This window comes from Coccinella septempunctata, chromosome 4, assembly GCF_907165205.1.
Source record: "Coccinella septempunctata chromosome 4, icCocSept1.1, whole genome shotgun sequence".
NCBI classification, from domain to species: domain Eukaryota; kingdom Metazoa; phylum Arthropoda; class Insecta; order Coleoptera; family Coccinellidae; genus Coccinella; species Coccinella septempunctata.
This window is the reverse complement of record NC_058192.1, coordinates 34,560,898-34,581,241: the sequence shown is the minus strand read 5'-3', so window position 1 is coordinate 34,581,241 and position 20,344 is coordinate 34,560,898. Positions and strand designations below refer to the sequence as shown.

At 33.6% G+C, this 20,344-nt stretch overlaps 1 protein-coding gene across 1 annotated transcript; it reads right to left on the bottom strand.

Moving 5' to 3' along the window:
* Positions 1 to 23: 23 nt before the first annotated feature.
* LOC123311538 lies at positions 24 to 2,049 on the bottom strand. The gene is made up of 2 exons (XM_044895569.1): positions 115 to 2,049; positions 24 to 59 (listed from the first exon to the last, which is right to left on the bottom strand). Exon 1 carries the CDS (start codon positions 1,976 to 1,978, stop codon positions 356 to 358), a length of 1,623 nt encoding a protein of 540 aa, XP_044751504.1. The 5' UTR covers positions 1,979 to 2,049; the 3' UTR covers positions 24 to 59; positions 115 to 355.
* Positions 2,050 to 20,344: the final 18,295 nt, after the last annotated feature.

The following is a 20,344-nucleotide window of genomic DNA, read 5'->3' as shown; positions in this document are numbered from 1 at the left end:
TTCCTCTTTTTACATCAAAAACACCGACGTTTCGGTCTCAAATCGGACCTTTATCAAGGCTACAAAAATAAAAACAGATTAAAATTAGAACATGACAAATTTCACAAGATTTACATTAATGATTCTACAGGAATTGAGTCATCACAATAAAAACATATATCAATCTGTTCCACCGTATTCCTTTTAAAATGGCCATACATTCAGGTCTATTTTCTATTTTTCTACTTCAATATTCCAGAACTCTCACAATATCGTGGAAAAAAAAACACTGAAAATTTATGGGTTAGGATCACAGAGTACTGTTTAAAAAATTCTTTTGACAAGGGAGCACAGAAGTCATCAAACATAATCCCGATTATTTTCTCAAAGGAACTAATAGACTGTTATATATGGTGCTGAGTCTATTGACATCTTCTCTATAATTCACTGTTTTGTTCAGTGTTATGTGAATCATTTCACTTATGTTTCTCCGATAGTTGTTGTTTTCATGGTCAAGTATTGTCGTTTCCTCGAAATTGAATTTGTGTCCTTCTTTGAATGTATGTGAAGTCAGAGCAGTTTTCTCTTTATGTGTGATGTTGTTGGAGTCTGTTTTATGTTGTCTAATTCTGTCTTTTAACAGCTGTTTCGTCTGTCCGATGTAGGCCTTGTCGCAGTTCGAGCATGGGATGTTATACACCACTGATGATTGCAAATTTGTTGGTACACTATCCTTCAACTGTGTGAAGTATTTCTTTGTTGTGGTCTTGTTGTAGAAGGCACATGTGCAATTAATCCTCTTAAAGATCCTGGAAATTTTCTGTGAGAGTCCAGGTATAAAAGGGAATCTGCAGTATTGTGTAGTTTCTTTGTTTTTCTGTTGAATGTTGTTTCTCGTACACATTACTTTTTCTTTGGCCTTATTTACAACACGTTGGATGATATATTTTGGGTAGTTGTTTTCTCTTAAAATTTTGCAAACTTTCTGTGTAGTCTCTTCTCTAAATTTGCTGTCACTTAATGACAATGCTCTGTACATCAGGCTGATTGCAGTGTTGACTTTTTGGGTGTTACTATGGTTGCTGTAGTAGTTTATAATCCTATTTGAATTTATAGTTTTCGTGTACCAACAGGTCGTCAAATTGGTCTCTTCTCTGGTTATTAAAAGGTCTAAGAAAGGAATTTTGTTTTCATTTTCATCTTCTATAGTGAACTTTATACTAGGGTGGTATGAGTTGAACAGGTCAAATATGGTTTGTCTCATCTCCAAGGGAATCAACATCAGAGTGTCGTCCACATAAAGTAACATTAAAAGAATGCGAAAAGTTAATCTATCGCAAACAAAGTCAAACAGGTCATTCATCACCAAATTTGCAAAGGAGGTGCTGGCAGGTGCTCCCATTGCAGTTCCATTTAATTGTTGGTAAAATTTGTTATTGAAACTAAAATATCCTCCTTCAAAACATAATTCAATCAGTGATATGAAGGTAGCTTTGTCCAGGGTAGTAAAATTCTTGATATAGTTCCATCTTTTGTGTGCAACTCTGATTACCAGGTCCTTGGAAATATTTGTAAACAGGGAAACCACATCCAGTGATATAAGAATATAGCCTTTTGGTACCACGATATTTTTTATAATCTCCTTTGCCTGAATGGAATTTTTAACATTATATGGTGATGTTGATAAAACTTTGGATAGAATGTCATGCATAAGCTTTCCCAGGTTGTATGTGGGTGCATTGATGTTACTTACGATTGGTCTCAAACTCAATGTATCTTTGTGAGTTTTTCTCAGACAGTACAATTTAGGTATTACACTGTTGTGTCTGATTAACGTTCTGTATTCGATCTCATTTATTAATCCAGCTGTCCTCATTTCTTTCAACTTGTTATTTACTTTGTCTTGTATCTTCTTTGTGGGGTCCTTGTTTAGAGGTTTATATGTTTCTTCATCCTCGAGAAGTCCTGTGACTCCTCTAATGTATTCTTCCTTGAACATAACCACTGTACAGTTGCCTTTGTCAGATTCAGTTATTATGATTTCAGGATTATTTTGTATGAACTCATTGGTACACCTGAGGTATTTCTTGTATGGAAATCTGAATTTGTCTACTTTGTCATGTCTTTTCAAATAATTGTTCACAGCACCAGTACATTCAATATATATATATTCAGTACATTCATATATATATATATATATATATATATATTTACGCCGTAAGGTGTATTGCTGGACCGATATTTTCTGATGACTATCCGTTCTTTGCTGGACGTCGTTTTTTATATGTCTTAACGTGACTTGCTGGACAAGTTACATGCATTGTTGCCAGATGCACCTCCTTATTTGCAAAATGAGGGAAATTAGCGATCCGAGAATAAAAATTCATTTCACTGTAGATGCTCCACATCTGTGACCTACATTTTTATCAACGAATATACATATTGAGTAATTCAATGTCTTTCATACTCCAAGGGTATATTTATGCTTCTTTTAGATATGTTTATTGAAATTTATTCGAAGAATGATGATGAACCAAAAGTTTAAGAAGACTTTAGTCAACATGAAAAATGCGTTTTCTCCGTGAGTATAGAAAATATTCTTGGGACATCTTTTTATTTTTCTGGGCACCTGTGCTATGTTTTCTGTAGTTTGTCAAAATTTCCTGCTATAATTCGTCGCGTATACAGTTTTTTTTGAGCATTCCTTATAGATTATAAGCAACGTGATTACATCTGCATAATTCTTTAACATCTTCAAATGCTTTTTCTGCTCGTAGCTATGGTGTTATGATTATTTATTTATACAGGGTGCGGCACGGAGGATGGATGGTTTTAAAAAAATAATAAAAGCGTTAATTTTTACTCAAAAACACATTTATTGACGGAATCAGATTCTCAAGGAAATAGCATTTGAGACAGTCAAGTGTGGAAAATCACATCAGGCATGTGGTGGCCGAAATCGGTGATGCAGTGCTGGAGGCGCTCTGGCTGTGTGGGCGGTCGCCCCATCCTGTTGGAACCACACACGTCGGATTGGAACACGTTGCCGTCGTAATTCGGGGATAAAGAAGTTGTTGATCATTTCGACGTACCGCTCTGAGTTCACGGTAACAGCACGACCATTAACGTCTTCGAAGAAGTAAGGGCCAATGATGTGAGTTTGCGATACAGCGCACCAAACCGTAACTTTTGAGCTGTGCAGCGGTCTTTCGTGTAAGTGTTGTGGATTTTCATGTGTGGATTTTCATAAATGCTAGGAACACGCGAGTCTAACAGCACCTTTCCCACTTCTCTCGTCCTCAGTGGGGGAAAGTTATGCTCATCTGAAAAACGTCCGCCCTCCATGCCGCACCTTGTACAATAACTGATGACATTAATAAATTATCATTATTCCCATAACATCGTGAAGTGAATAACTTGATTCCTAACATTTCTTTCTTTCCTTTTATGTTGTATAATTTTGAAGATTGCTTGGTCTTCCACAACTCCGCCTTTGACGAGCATTACTCAAGACATCAGATGTGGTTGATTCACAAACACTATGATTCGGAACTTTGGAGTGATCCGTCTCATATTCAGCGTTTGGTGAAAATTTTTCTTCAGTTTCTGATATAGGTGGATCTTTAAGCGAATTATCAGTTGAAACCATATCGAAAGTTTCCATCAATACATTGGGAGGAATTGAATCATTTGTATATCCTTCTGCATACCTCTTCCTCATCATAGGCTATGACAATAATCTCTTGCTCTCTAGGTTCGGTACCGTATCCACTACGGATAGGGTGAATATATGTGCACACCTGAATTTTGTGTTTATTTGTTGTGTATTATATTACTTTGTGTACCATTTCAATATGTAACTGTATTCCCCATTTTTTTTTCTTTTGTTTTCCTGTAATTGGGAGTGTATCCTGTAGCATATGACATTAATAAATTGTCATAATCTCCATAACATTGTGAAAGTAATAACTTGATTTCTAACATATGGGCTCAGATATGAAGATCTTTTTAAACCTTCCTTACTTCCCCCCAATAGTTCCTTTTAGTTTTGAAGACCACTTGAGGAAAAAACAATGCTAACCTGAAGCCTTACTTATCATGACAAAATTTGCATTCATCAAGTTAAGGTCCACAATATTCCGAATATTTAATGATAACCAACATTGTTTCATGCAGGATAAAAGTACAGAAACAGCAATTTATCAATTGATCCAGGAAACCAGGAGAGTCATAAAAAAGCAATACTTCATTGACATTTGACTGTTTAGAATATGAAAATTAATGAATACCATGGAGCATGGAGTGTAAAGCAGATACACCCGAATGCAAATATTGACACCAAAAATTCAGAGTAGTTGGTCCTTCATAGGCCAATTTCTTTTAGACTCCGTTCGAAAGTTGCGGAGAAAGACATTTTACATTAGGTCTATGTTTGTCCACTTTTTTCATCCCCCCAGGCCCCCAGATTGTAAAAAACTAGGCAAAATGGATCAGATCGTATTAACAATGTCCACTTTTGTATACCCGGAGAACCACAGAATTCGATCATAGTGTTGAGTTGGTACCACTAACGGCGGTTTTCAATAAACCTATCTATCCATTTTTTACTGAAGATAGAAAAACCATCTGATTTCATTTCTATGATCTATCTGTAGATATATTTTAGAATGGTTACCAATGGTTACTAATCATCAGTAAGTGAAACGATGGATAGATAGGTTTTTTGAAAAAGGTCGTAAATGAAAGCCTTGAGAAGTTGGCAACTCCAGAAACGAATTTTGAAACCATAAAGCAAAAGAAAGTTCGTTTGTCCATCTTTTTTGTGTTTGCCTAGGCACCATTTAAGAATTATGAAGAAAGGAATTTATATCTTTCATTTTCGGAGCAGCACGCCCAAATTGCAGAAATGTATTTTAAACGTTGAAATTGATCAATTGTCCAAGGTTAGTCCACTTTCGACCATAAAATTATTTTAATTGTCCACAAAAACAACCGTAAAAATCAAACGTCGACCATCGTAGGTGCACTTTTTTTTTTACCTCAGCGAGAATATTTTGGAACGATTCAACATCATGTTGGTCTACGACGGTCGTCCACGTTTTTTCAATTTGTCATTGTTGAAGGGATATTGGAAAATAAGTTATTTCAGTGCCTTTTCTTGATCAAACAACACAAAATTTTTAGTTTTGAAATTCGAATTTTGTGTTACCAACTTCCAAAACTTTTAATGATTGATTTTTTTTGGTTCTGTGGATGGAAAAATGAAAAATGAAATATGTAAATCGGTGGACTATTGTTGGATAAATGGTCTATACCATTCGAAACAATTTTTTTGCAATTTGATGATCACGATCAGAGATTGCTCAAAAAAATTTATTTTTTCTAATTTTGAGATATAAAAGGACACTTTTCAAAACTCACTGACGTTTTAAAACGTTTTACTTTTCGCAACCAGTTACGCAAAGTAAAATATTTCGCAACTGATGATGAAACGATACTTGCTTTCATAGTATAAGTGAAAAATTGAATAATTTCCGTCAATAGACGATTTTGGGAATCTGCGGGAGACGCTTTTGAAGACGTTTTTGGTACATTTAATTTCAAATAATAGCAACATCCTATTCAAAATTAGAAAAAATGTTGTGTGAAACACGTTGGAAAACACTATTTTTCGTATTTCGCGTTCTCTACGCTCATTTCGAAAAATAATGCTTTTCCTAACTGGTTGCACAAATAACTATTTATTATGATGCATACATTGCCATGAAGAGAACTTTCATTTCAAAACTGAAAAATATTCAATGACCATTGCAATTCATCTCTGGGAAAAAAACACTTTGTCTTTATTGGATGTGATTTTCTGGAAAGGGAATGAAGGTCATCTTTTCTTTAAATCATGTCTTTAATACGATGCCATTTATTTCTCATCCAAATCAGTATTACACTTAGGCACTGTTTGTTTTATTTGATTAAATTTTATTTTTGACTGTGCATGAAAGTTAAATGCATCAACCAATTTAATATTCCAAGGAAATGAGCAGTAAACAACACGGTAACACATTAGAGTTTTCGAATTTGTGTGGATTAAGTCTATCGTGCAGCTATACCCGCATGGACATAGGAAAATCTATTGTTCATTGCTGGACGTCCAGCAATAACACGCTCTGTCCATTAATTGACGCATGGATGAATGGTTCGGTCCAGCTAAAAACGCAACGATATAATATATATTTATGGCGAAGGGTGTATTGCTGGACCAATATTTTCTGGCAAATATCCGTTCTTTGCTGGACATCGTTTTTATATGTCTTCGCGTGAAATTCTGGACAAGTTGCATGAATTCTTGCCAGAGTCAACTCGTTAAAAAAAAATTTCTTTATAGTGCATGCTACAAATCTGTGATATGCATATTGTTAAATTCGATGCCTTTTCTATTTCGATAGTTCTTTTTTCACTTATTTGTTGAAGTTTGTTTCAAATAGGCTCTATTTAACCAAAAGTTCGAAGAAATCTTAGTCAACATGGAAACATGGAAATTTCGTTTTGTCCACGAAAATGCTTGGGAAAGCTCATCTCTCAATTCCTCAAAAAGTTGTTGTTATTTTACTTGTATTTTGTCGAAATTTTTTGTGAAAAATAATCGTCGTGTGTACAGGCTGTAATCGATCATTTTTTGAATCTGAATAATTTTCACCTCTTTTAATGTACAGGGTGGGCAAAATTCGTTATCTACTGAAGGGAGCTCGAGAACTAGAGTAGCTAGAAGAAAACCGACGACACTTTTTTCTCCACTAATCCAAAACTGAAAACAGATCCAGCCTAACGTTTATAGATTTTGAGTTATGAACGAAAATTGAGAAATTGTCATTTTCAATGAAGCTGAATAACTCGCTTATTTGAACTCGTATTCGAAATCCGTTTTAACATTCTACAGGCACTTTTTTATGAGGAATTCGAATATGATATTATTAAATTTTTTGATCCAGTCAATTTGGAGATACGACAGGGATTTTTGACTTTTCAAATGTAAACTATAGTTAAAAGTTCTTTCGTCTTGCTGCAATTTTTTTGTTGATTTCAAAAATGTATGATATGTCGCTATTCACATGAATATAACATAAGAAAAAAAATTTAATACTTTTTCCTGCTTTTCGATTCACTGTTGATTTTTCAGTAGGCTGGCGTAACCATAGCGACCGTTGAAAATGCATTATGGTTCGTGAACTCCACATAATTCTATGTTAACTCAACCTTCTGTGATAGGAATCACTAACTGCCGAATAATTATTTCTTTTATATATCGATATCGAGATCGATATCCTTTAAAAGAGAGTTAAAGATTTTCGTTTGATTATTGAAGGAGAAAATTTATTCAATTATCGTTTTTCTATTCATGAAAGAGACTTAGAAAGTCAGTAATATAAATCAAATACGATAGTTAACTATAATTATAATTTTCACAGAAGTAAGATGATGAAAAATAGGTACTTCTGTCAACGGTAGTGTTCGAATTGCGAACCATTGTTAGATATGCATGCCAAACATCGCGAGAACAAACGATGACGAATTAATAATCGAAATATTTATTCAGCAATCCGTGATTCCAATCATAATGGCTCAGGTTCACAAAAGATAATGCATATTCAACGGTTGTTGGGGTAAGCCAGCCTACTTATAATTCAACAGTGAATCAAAAAGCAGGAAAAACATTGAATTTTTTTCTCGTGTAACATTCATGGAAAATGCGACATATGATACATTTTTGAAATCAGCAGAAAAATTGCAGCAAGATGAAAGAACTTTCAACTATAGTTTACTTTTGTAAAATCAAAAATTCTCGTCGTATCTCGAAAATGACTGGATCTAAAAATTAAATAATATCATATTCGGATTCCTCATATAAAAAAGTGCCTGTAGAATGTGACAACGGATTTCGAATATGAGTTCAAACAAGCGTGCTAGTCAGCTTCATTGAAATTGACAATTTCTCAATTTTCGTTCATAACTCAAAATCTTTGAACATTAGGCTGGAGCTGTTTTCAGATTAGAATTGTCAGGATAAAAGAGAATGTGCCGTCCGTTTTCTTCTAGCTGCTTTAGTTCTCGAGATCCCTTCAGTAGATAACGAATTTTGCCCAACCTGTACTTTCTGCTCGTACCTGTGCGCTTAGACATAAACTAGATTTAAAAATTTTTTTACTTCCCCTCAAGAGATATGGAAAATAAGTTATTTCTGTGAATTTTCCTGATCAGGAAACCAAAATTGCGGAAAAGTATTTCAAATAAATTAGATAGTACTATCGTATGCAGAGGAGGATTTAGATATTCGACACCCAGGGGCAAACAAATCCAGATTTTTCGCGACATTGTTTCGAGTTATCTTCAGCTCCTTCCTTTTTCCCCACTCATTTTGTTTCTTCAAGATTATTCATCTATGAAGTTTTTCTGCTGTTCGATGTACCTCTTTCAATGAATACTTGACTCAATAGTTTTTCTTTTCATTGTTATTATTTGTTTCTTGTATTATTATCAACATTCTGAAAACTATGGATAACATTTGGTTTTACTTATAAATTTTCCCGAATTGGTGATTTATATACATATTTTGATATGCTTTTGCCGAAACTATGGCAGATATAAAAAAAAATAGTTTTCCAATGTTCAAAACATTTTCTATGAAAAAAACTCATCCTCCGAAACATTGCTACCAATATTTCGAATTGTAATTCAGCGATGTATATGGAATTGAATACGGGTGTTGTGAGTTTCACGCTTACACTTGATAGGCCTCATTCACAAACAAATTTCTGATCTATAATTGTAATGAAAATTTTTTGATCATCACTTCTGTTGCGAGTTAGTACCTGATAGGTCATAGGTACTCCTCAATTTTCATGATTCTAAAGTTACACTTCTGTTTAAACTTCCTAAAATGTCCTGTTTTCATTGCTCAATCAAAATCTCAATATATAAAACAAAGTCGCTATTCTGTGGGTTACACCATTTATAACTCAAGATTGGATGAAGTGTTTGTTATGAAAGATGATTTGTTGGATTCTTCTACGGGATTAATATAATATACATTAAAACACAATCATTAAAAATTCGATTGAATGAAAATAAAGGAAATAATTATCCCTCTTGCGAATAACGCCAGTAGGTGACGCTACGTTAAATAGCGTTTTCGTGAAAGTATTATATTGGATATTAATTATTAAGATAGGAGCTTGTTTGACAGTTGGTGAAAACGGGCGTCAGACTTTTTCATAGCAAATATCCTACTCATTAGAGAACTGCTCTTGTTTTTTCAATATCTCCGATAGTTTTACAGAGTCCACATCCCTTTATTCAACCGAATTATTTATAACTGTTGTTATTTTTCAGTCCTGGTTGATTTTCCTCAAGAATAATATGATCAAGAATCGGATAACACCTTGATCATCATTTTCTGAGCCCGAAATCTTCAATTAGAGAAAATAGAACTTGAGTTGTAGGCTTATGGTATGGAAATGGGTAATAGATGAGAGCGTAATTTCGATTACATTTTGCGGCGCTCATACGCTAAAATTATTGATGATACGAAAAAATATGTAGGAGTATATTGTTGTGAATCTACTCTAGTTTAATTTTTCATATAATTGTTATCATCGTCAAATGAGTCAAAAAAACGAGATATTTAAAAAAAATTGATTTTTGCTGTCATTTCGTCAAAATGGCGGCCAAAGCGAGAAGGATGGGAAGTTGATATTCGGAGAAAGCATATCACAATATACAGGGTGTCCCAAAACTAGTGAATCAAACGTCACACCACGATAGAGTAGATCAAATACTATCGAATGACACCAATATTAGTTGAGCGAAAATATACCGTTTCCAAAAAAACCTAACCTGAAATTGCCGATTTTCGGACTAATTTTCTAGTCACAAGGCCAATTTGTGATTAGGGACAGCATTTTTCGCCCATATTATTACCCCAATAGAGGGGGTTTATTCAGAGTAATAAAAATTATGTAGAAAAAACAAGAGTTTTAATTTACATTTATTTAGGTTTTCGATTAACTCCTTGAAATAATTTTAATTAGGTATAATGAAACAATAATCTAGGATTAATATAATTTAAAATCGCTATCTTTTTTCCCAAACTGGCCCTGTGATTGAAAAAAATTTTGTTCGAAAATCGGCGGTATTTTCATAAACTTCTGATTATTTTGGAAACGGTACATTTTCGCTGAACTAATATTGGTATCATTCGATAGAGTTTGGTCTACTCTATAGTGGTGTGACGGTTGATTCACTAGTTTTGGGACACTCTGTACAAAATCGCCAATTTCCAAAACTTTCGACTAATATTCCCGGGTAACCATCTCAACGCTCAATTTCAAGATCAAGCACCTAACGCCTTTTTAGAATAATTTGATTTGACACACATTTTGTGACTTACCCAAATTTCTTTCGTTTCTCTTTTGAAATAAATCATCGAATCAAAATTGATTATCTGATATTTTATTGTTGGGACATAAACTCATAATAATAATTTTTTTTTTCAATTTTCAGTTCGAATTGCTAGTAAATCTTATTGTTCAGTTTCAATCATAACTCTTTGTTCGTGAAAGCATGCTCATTAAAAATATCAATCAATGTTTTTTAATAAATGTATCTTTCAACTAATAATGAAACCACTAATACCATGGAGAAGTTTTTATTAAAGAGCACATGAAAAAGGACATATAGAACAAAAAATGCTTTTTTGATTATGAAAAATAAAAAGGGATAGAAAGCTGAAGATTTCCTCGAACTAGATAGTTTAAATAGATCTCCTTTTTTTAATACTATTGTAAATGAATGTTTTCACAGCTGACGGAGACCTTGAACTCAACACTTCATTCGTTTCTATTACATAAGAACATTCTCTTAGACTAGGATATGATCCTTCTTGCAGGTGACGAGCAACTGTTTCTTCTAACACTTCCTGTTCTTCTATGCTGTATCTTTCTTTCTTTGCTGAAATAATGTGTAGTTGATCATGATCTACTGTATAAAGTTATTACTCATCTTTTCTGCAAACCTCAAATTCTGTGATCAATAATTGTATCATTGAAATAGGAATCTTTGGAAACTGCAATGCAACATTCGAAAGAAAGATTTTTGACAAGTGATTTAGGAATTAAATGTTGAATATGATTGACGGATTCGAAATTATCCGAGTTATGTGTACATTTATATTTATGTTAATATCTTTGAATACTTCTATGTTCATGTTCGGTTGTTGAGAATCGTGCGTTAATTGAAGAAAAATCATGCATTAGTAGGGGTTGTTAATGGACGATTTCGTGTACGTTGAGATGACTTGATCGGCGGAAAATAAATATAAGTTGAGATTCGTGTTTTCTTTGGGGTAATTGAACTGCATGAGTATTGGTCATATTATACAATGACTTGAATTTTTGTGGAGAAAATCTCCATTTCAATATAATATTATTATTGACACATTGAAGAAAATATACTCACGTTTCAAGTTTTCACGCATCATCTTATTTTTCTTCTGGTCTGCTTTGATTTTCTGAATAATTAAATGAGGCGTACGCCTATTCATCGCAACTCTGTTTTTGTAGTAAAACTCCTGTACTTTAGATTTCGAGATTTCCTCATTGTGATCTATTTCAGGACTGAAGGTCTCTTGAAGAAGTTGTATTTCTCTTTTACTCCATGGTACACGTCTAGATTTTTTACCTAAAATCAGGTTTATTTCCGCTTGGGAGAGATTTTCTTCTTCGTTTTCTGAGTCACTGCAACTGGATAGTTCATAGTTAGATTCCTCTTCAACATTCGACGTTGTACGTTCTGAATTTGAAAGTCTGTTATTTTCTGCCATATTTTCTGAATTACAAGACGTCGACGGTAAATGATGGGGATATGATTACTTTCGGCGAACCAAATTTCAAACTTAATTGTACTTCTTTAAGACTACTGAGATCATCCGATTTACACAAGAGTTCATTATTCCCAGTCATTCTTTCAGTCCTTCGAATCACATAAGAATTATTTTTCTTAACGCGAAATAATGTATACATTTTGCAGCTTTCACTCCCTTCGACGACGAAATCAAACTGAATTCACATTCAAGGAAATGAACAGCAAACAACATGGCAATACAGCAAAATGTTATGATTTGGGTGGGGGAAAACTATCGTCCAGCTATACACGCCTAGACATATAATAATATGCTGTTCATTGCTGGACGTCCAGCAATAACACGCTCTGTCGTATATATATATATATATATATATGTATATATATATATATATATATATATGACTAACGTTGAGTTCCAAGACATTTTGTACATATGGAAAGAGCATATACATCCGATTGTATATCGGTTCATTTTACCATATATTAGTTCGAGAAAGCTTTGGTTACATCAAACTCAATATACTCATTGTTGTTCAACTTTTATATCAATTTTTGCATGCAATGTCTAGTTCCAAGACATTGCCAAAAAAGTTGTTTAATGTTGATTGCCTAGATTTCCTCATTTTAAATAATTATACATGGTGGACATGTGTTGATTATATGTCCTGAAGTAATAAACTTAGTGGAAAATGTTAGGATACGAAATTTCTCCTACTATGAAAAAAATTAAGAATGAATTATTTACTTTAAAGTCCTAACCACACAAAGTTCCTTTCTTCATCGGCCTTAGGTACCTTTTTATTATTGAATATTTTTTCGTCACAATTCTGATTGGTATTGATTAAACTTATCTTATTTCAAATCAATTAGTTTCCGAGATAGCGAATTCCAAAAATTACTCATCGCATGTCCGGCTTCAAAAAAATAATTAGGTAGGCTCCGTGTCGAAACAACACCCTGTATATCATTATACATAATTTTCAAAACGAGCCTCTATTACACATGCTCTGTAAGTACGTGACTGTCCGCTCAACATTTGAAACCCCTTTTTCAACTACATTTGATTTCTACCGATTGCCCTGAAACGTGTAGCAAATCTTCAGATTCGGTGACAGTACAATGTACAATTATCTTCGTGTGATGGAAAGACTCGGTCAGTTGAACACAGTATATGGTGACTTGATCAGTTTTTCTCATAACTGCCTCAATTAAGGTATAAAATGAAGGAGCTCTGTTGTTCAGTTCAGGATGAGGCCGAGATTTAAGATGATCCTAGATTGATCTGACCGAACTGAACTGAAATGTCAAAATCAATCTAGGATAAACTTTAATTCCGAACTGAACAACTGGGCCTATTCATGTAGAGTTTCGGATTTTGCGAGAATCTACTACTTTTTCTTCAAAACAACAACTGCGCTGAAGGAAATGTGATTGACTGTTAGCGACACATAATATCAACCATCTAAATTCTTTAGTCTATACAATTTTTTTTGAACTCTCATTATACTATGTAGCAGTCTGATACTGAAATCCGTCATTTGACAAAATGAGTTGTCAGTTCATAGACTGACCAACATTTTCGAAAGCTATTGATCTATTAATTAAATCGTTCTATAAATGGTGCTAAATTGACAGTCGTATTGTGAACAACGATATGCAGCGGATTATCTAAACACGAAATAAATTCTGAAATGTTTCGGATCATGAGGTTAATTGAATAAGTATCTTTTTCGTATCATTTGTTGAACTTCATTATTCTAAATATTCTTCAATTAATGAAAATATAATATCAACACACATAGTTTTTTGATTTAATCGTCATCAAATCATTAAATAAATCGTTTCTCGAAAAGTTTCGAGTCTTGAGGCAAATAGAATATTGAATTATTTACATCATTACTTGCCGAACTTCAAAGTTCTGAATGAATTAAAATATGAACTTGACAATATACGAGACAGTTTTCGCAAGAGTTTCAATGAAATCTGAAAATTTTCATCATTCTGGAGCATTCCGGACATCAATAATTCTCGAATCATCCATGGCATAAATTCAATTTTATCCAATATAACACGCAAAACGAAATGTTACTCGAACGCATCTTGAGCAATTCGTTCCTAAAAAGCTCGAATCAGGTAGAAAAGTTTGAACCCTTCTTATCAGCATTAACACGTGTTTTGTAGTAAACAGATGCCGATTTCATTTCGGGCAACTTTTATATCAATTTTTGCATGCAATGTCTAGTTCCAAGACCTTGCCTAAAAAAGTTGTTTAATGTTGATTGCCTAGATTTCCTCATTTTGAATAATTATACATGGTGGACATGTGTTGATTAAATGTCCTGAAGTAATAAACTTAGTAGAAAATGTTAGGATACGAAATTTCTCCTACTATGAAAAAAATTAAGAATGAATTATTTACTTTAAAGTCCTAACCACACAAAGTTCCTTTCTTCATCGGCCTTAGGTACCTTTTTATTATTGAATATTTTTTCGTCACAATTCTAATTGGTATTGATTAAACTTATCTTATTTCAAATCAATTAGTTTCCGAGATAGCGAATTCCAAAAATTACTCATCGCATGTCCGGCTTCAAAAAAATAATTAGGTAGGCTCCGTGTCGAAACAACACCCTGTATATCATTATACATAATTTTCAAAACGAGCCTCTATTACAGATGCTCTGTAAGTACGTGACTGTCCGCTCAACATTTGCAACCCCTTTTTCAACTACATTTGATTTCTACCGATTGCCCTGAAACGTGTAGCAAATCTTCAGATTCGGTGACAGTACAATGTACAATTATCTTCGTGTGATGGAAAGACTCGGTTAGTTGAACACAGTATATGGTGACTTGATCAGTCTTTTCTCATAACTGCCTCAATTAAGGTATAAAATGAAGGAGCTCGGATAGTAAAATTTAGTGAGCCACGAAAAAACCAAATCGAAGATGGATGCGCCATAAGATGGCGTTTTACATAGTCCATTTGCACAATTCCATCGTCATTTCCCAATGACGATCTGAATATTTTATTCTCACAACTCGCTCAGTTTTGGTATATACAGGGTAAGTCAAAAATGTGTACCGAGCTTTCTGGGGGTGATAGTACATTGAAAAGTAAGTATAGTCTGATATAAACTCCTAGTCCAAAATGCATATTGAGGTAGATATATCCTTCCAAAGTTGATAAAATTAATTTCTCCGCATAACTGTTAAACGGTTGAAATTTCGTGCATAAATGTATGTTGTTGAAATACATTTTTTTATTACACTTCTATATTTCTGTCTGATATTGTTAGAAAGGGTGTTCTTAGAGGGTGAATCATAATATTTTTGGTACTTCTTTCATTGTATTCGTTCTGTTGAAAAAAATAGAAGCATTCGGTGGGGCGAAGAAAATTACATGAAAAAGGTACTCTTCTCCAAATACAAAAAATCGAACCGTTTTCGAGATATTTGAGTTCTTGTTGTCACATGATGTCAGCAGATTCATTCATCGCGAGATATATCGATGACGATGTTTTAGCAGGCCATGAACAATTCTGTTCTGAATTTTGTCGATGATATAATCATCTCTGCATAAAACTTACAGCAGCATTTGCATTTCCGAAGCACTCGCCAAGCATCAAAAGCATATCAGTTTGTTCAGAGAACGAATAACCTTCCATTTCTTAAAATTCCAGTTGAAAATAGCAAAAAATAAGCAGAAAAACCACACGAGAAATTAACTACAACAATGTTCATGACATGAACGTCAAAATTAAGAACAAAATTGATCATGGCCTGCTGAAATATCGTTATCGATGAGTCTGGCGATGAAAGAATCTGCTAACATCATGTGACTACATAAACTCAAATATCTCGAAAACGATTCAATTTTTTTATTTGGATAAAAGTACCTTCTTCATGTAATTTTCTTCGCTCCATAGAATGCTACAATTTTTTTCATCAAAACGAATACAACCAAAGAAGTTGTCGCAAAAAATCACGATTCACCCTCTAAAAACACCCGTTATAACAATATCAGAAATGTATAAATGTAATAAAAAAAATGTATCATAAGAAATACATTTATGCACGAAATTTCAATCTGGTGGAATATACCGGTTAGAACTTATGCGGAGAATTCTTTTTAATTTTATCAACTTTAGAAGTATATATCTTTCTCAATATGCATTTTAGGCCATTAGGTTATTTATCAAACTCTACCTTTTTTTCAATATACTATCACCCCCAGAAAGCTGAGTAGGTACACATTTTTGACTCAACCTGTCGATTAGGTTAGACTAGTTGAATACAGTACACTACTAAAAAAGTTTCAAATTCTAAATGGCCACCACCAAAAATTGGTAAATTTGAAAATTTTATAGACCTCCCTTAGTATGGGTTTCAAATTTTCAGCTCAACTCATAGAATAGAGTAGAGTAGAACAACTTTTCTTCTCCCAAATTAAAAAAAATCGTTTAAATGAATTTTCTCCAAGAGTGATGTAAAGTAAAGCTCTTCTAGTTTCGAATTGTTTGATCACAAAATGTAAGCATTCCATCACTTGATTATTGATACCGAGTGTGATACATAATAAAATATTGCAGCACCTGATTCCGAAAGCACTTTGACTGAATTTCATACCATCACTTGTTACGTAATGAACATTAGGAAATACATTCGGAAACATAGAGAATAAAATCTTTGATGATCTATCATATTCATTGGAGTATTCGAAATGTTTTATTAATTTTTCAATTGAATGATTCAATATTTAGCGTGGCGTGGAAAGTATATTAATCTGTATCTCGGTTAGCATGAAAATTCGATACTCTGATGATTCACTCGCATCGGATATTCATTCTTACCTTGACACATAATATACAACTCCCTAATGTTACAACTGCAGCTGCAGGAATGTCCTGGTAATTAAACATTTTATATGTTCAAAAACCATCTCTCTCATGCATAAATGGGTTAATATACCTGAACAGAACGAAGAAAGTAGAAGAAACAGGGTGTTTTACGGATAATTGCACAGGCTTTCAGTGCAGATGCAGGACATTTTGGAAAGTCTGAATCAGTTTTCGAAATATGTCCTGAGTATATTCATTCGAGAGATGTTTTTTGTAAGTATGTCATCAAAAACTTTCAGTCGGCATAACTCTTGAACACCTTTATAGGTTTTCGTGGAAATGTCAACAAATAAAAGCATTGGAAAATGACGATGATTCAATTATAATGATTTTTTGATAGCGCGGGTCCGTACTGAGAGTTTTTTATTTCACATCTTGTAGCACACTGTACATCAAATTTTCAAAAAGCACAATTATCTCCAAAATTTACACAAAATTAAATGTCTTTTCCAACAAGCTTTCCATACAGCACATGACGTCCAATAGACGCCCATTTTATATCCAAATGAAGTACAAACATCCACGGACCTTACATGGTCCAAGTCCAATGGATGTACATTTCTGGACCTTTACTGTACGTTCATAAATGGACGTTTTACGGATGTCCATTTAACTTTAAATAAAGGATGTTGGACAAATATCTATATGCGTTTCTTATTGGACATCTTCTGGATACACAAATCTGGATCTTTATTGTACTATCGTAAATTGTACGATAGTGTACGTCTATTCAACGTACATTTTTGGATCAACGTAAGTTATTCATGATTGTACATCTATTGGAAGTTCGGATCTGGATCTGAATATCTGCTTCCAGAAATTGTACTTTTCTGTACGACGTACGACAACTGGATGTATCATTTTAGAGTATCCATAATTATTCATTTCTCAACATTCGTAGGATGAACAGGACCGTATCTTATTTCTACAATCAGCATGGTTATTCAGCCATATTTTTAGATTAACGTGAATTATCCATGATTTTACATCTTTTGGCTGTTCAGAATTGTATGTCAATTATTTGCCTCCAGAGATTGTACTTTTCTGTACGACAACTGGATGTATCATTTTCGAGGGTCCATAATTGTACCTATATTTCTCAACATTCGTAGGATGTGCAGGACTGGATCCTATTTGTTCAATCAGAAAGTGTACGTTGATGTACGTCCATTCAACGTACATTTTTGGATCAACGTAAATTATTCATGATTGTACATCTATTGGAAGTTCGGATCTGGATCTAAATATCTGCTTTCAGAAAGTGTACTTTTCTGTACGACTACGACAAATAGATGTATCATTTTCGAGCATCAATAATTATTCATTTCTCAACATTCGTAGGATGTACAGGGCCGGATCTTATTTCTACAATAAGCAATTGTAAGTTAATGTGCGTCCAGTGGATGTACATTTTTGGATCAACTAGAATTCTCCATAATTGTACTTTCCTGTATATCCATAGGAAGCCCAATGCACTTTCAATAAGGGACGTCCGTCGAACATCCATATACGTACGTTGTTGAACATCTTTTGGATATTCAGAAATGGATCGAAATATCTGTTCTTAAAAATTATACTTTTCTGTACGAAAACTGGATATATCATTTTCGAGCATCCATAAATTTCTGGATGTTCAGGACTGAATCCAATTTGCACAATCAGAAACTTTATGTTTGTGTACTTCCACTGATGGATATGCAATACTGTATCATCGTGCATTATCCATAACTTTGGGTGACCAGGCGTCCCTCATTGTGACGGACAGTCCGTCAATCGTCCAAGAAGTCCGTCACTGGAAAAGTCCGTCGAAATGTCCGTCAAAATCTTGAATTTAATTCAGTATATTTCTAGAGAAAATTTGAGATGGATAATAAAAAAATTGAGTGCAAATTTACGGAGGATTTTTCAAAAGAATTTCCATTCCCTAAAAAAAACAAAACTTGATTTTCCAATGTACGAAGGGTCAATTCAGCATTGTATTTGGAGAAATGTTTCAAATTACAAACATAAAAAAATAGTTAATGAAGCGTCTTCCTCTCTAACCAAATATTTCAGACATTCGAGTTTTGGGCAACGCCTGAAGCCCTATTCTCATTCCACAGTGTAATGAACAACCATTTTATTAAGATTATAATATTTTCGTTTTTGTGTTGTGATAAACTTGTATCATTTTTCTGTTTTCAATAAAAAAAAATTTAAGCATATACAGAGTGAGTCTTTGACTCGTACAAATATTTTACAGTAGATTCTTGAGGTCAAAGGAAACACTTTTTTCCTTTACCATTTTTTCCAAATCGGCTCGGTTTAAAAGATAGAGGTTGTTGAAAAACATAATTAAATGTTATTATGTTTTCGAGTATGTTGTCGTTCATAAATAAAAACTATAGGTGAAATTCGAAAAACAGGCTACTTTCATCGCATGCAATTCTTTTAAAATCTACTTATATCTTTTTATCAGGGCTAAATCGTAAAAAATATTGTACATGAAAATTTTTTTCTTTCGACCTCAATAATTTACTGTGAAATATTTTTAAAAAGCAAAGACTCGCCCTGTATATAAATATATACACATTCACTAGGTCCGTCCGTCATTGACGCCTATGCAGTGAAATTTCCGAATGTTTATATAATGAATAGAGGACAAAAAGAGCTTTAGGGAGTGGAGAAACTTTCTCTTTGGTATTACTTATGACATTTCGGTATTCAGAAAAACATCGATGACGTCACAACTCCTAGCCCCGAAGACGTTATAACTTTAGAATTTTCATCGAAAGTTCCCAAGTTGAGAAATTAAAATTTACCTATTTCATATTTTTTCTCGAAACTCAATGGACATATCATCAAGATCAAGTATCAGTCGCTTTAGTACAGGTCTGCCCTTGCTATGAATTTCTTTCGTATAAGAATCAAATACATGTATATAATACCGTATAATTGCATTCAGTATGAATATTTCCTCTTTCTAATATTAAGAATGAGGGGATGAATCTATAATAGAAATACCACAGTTCTTTTACATTCCACTGGAAATGCGTTTTGATAGTTTGGAAATAACAGGAATGTGTATGTAGTATACTCCATTCACTTTTATTTTAGCACTCGGTTGGACATAAAATAATTTTCTCAAGTTTTTGTAACTAGAACGGAGTAAGGTTGGCACTCATGAAATGTCGTTAATGTCATAACGCCGTGGCCACAACTAATATTCATTAACATTACAAAAATGACGAAAGTGATTGAAAAAGAGAGAAGACAGGGTTTCAGGAAGTGCTATTTAGAATTCAGGTCCGCTCATTTAAATAGTAGGTAACCCTACACCCTCTATCTACAATATATCTGACCGTAGCAAACATATTCAATGTAAGCGAATTTATATAATGATTCATCTGAATCTCAACTACTTATATTTCAGCTGATTGTTTTCACAATCAGAAATATTGTGAGTGAAAAGAATGACAAAGAATTTTCTTCTATTGGGAGACCCAAAAAAGTGGTGGCATTTGAGAATTTTATTTTATGGTGAACGAATGCGAAAAGTTACCACCTTACAG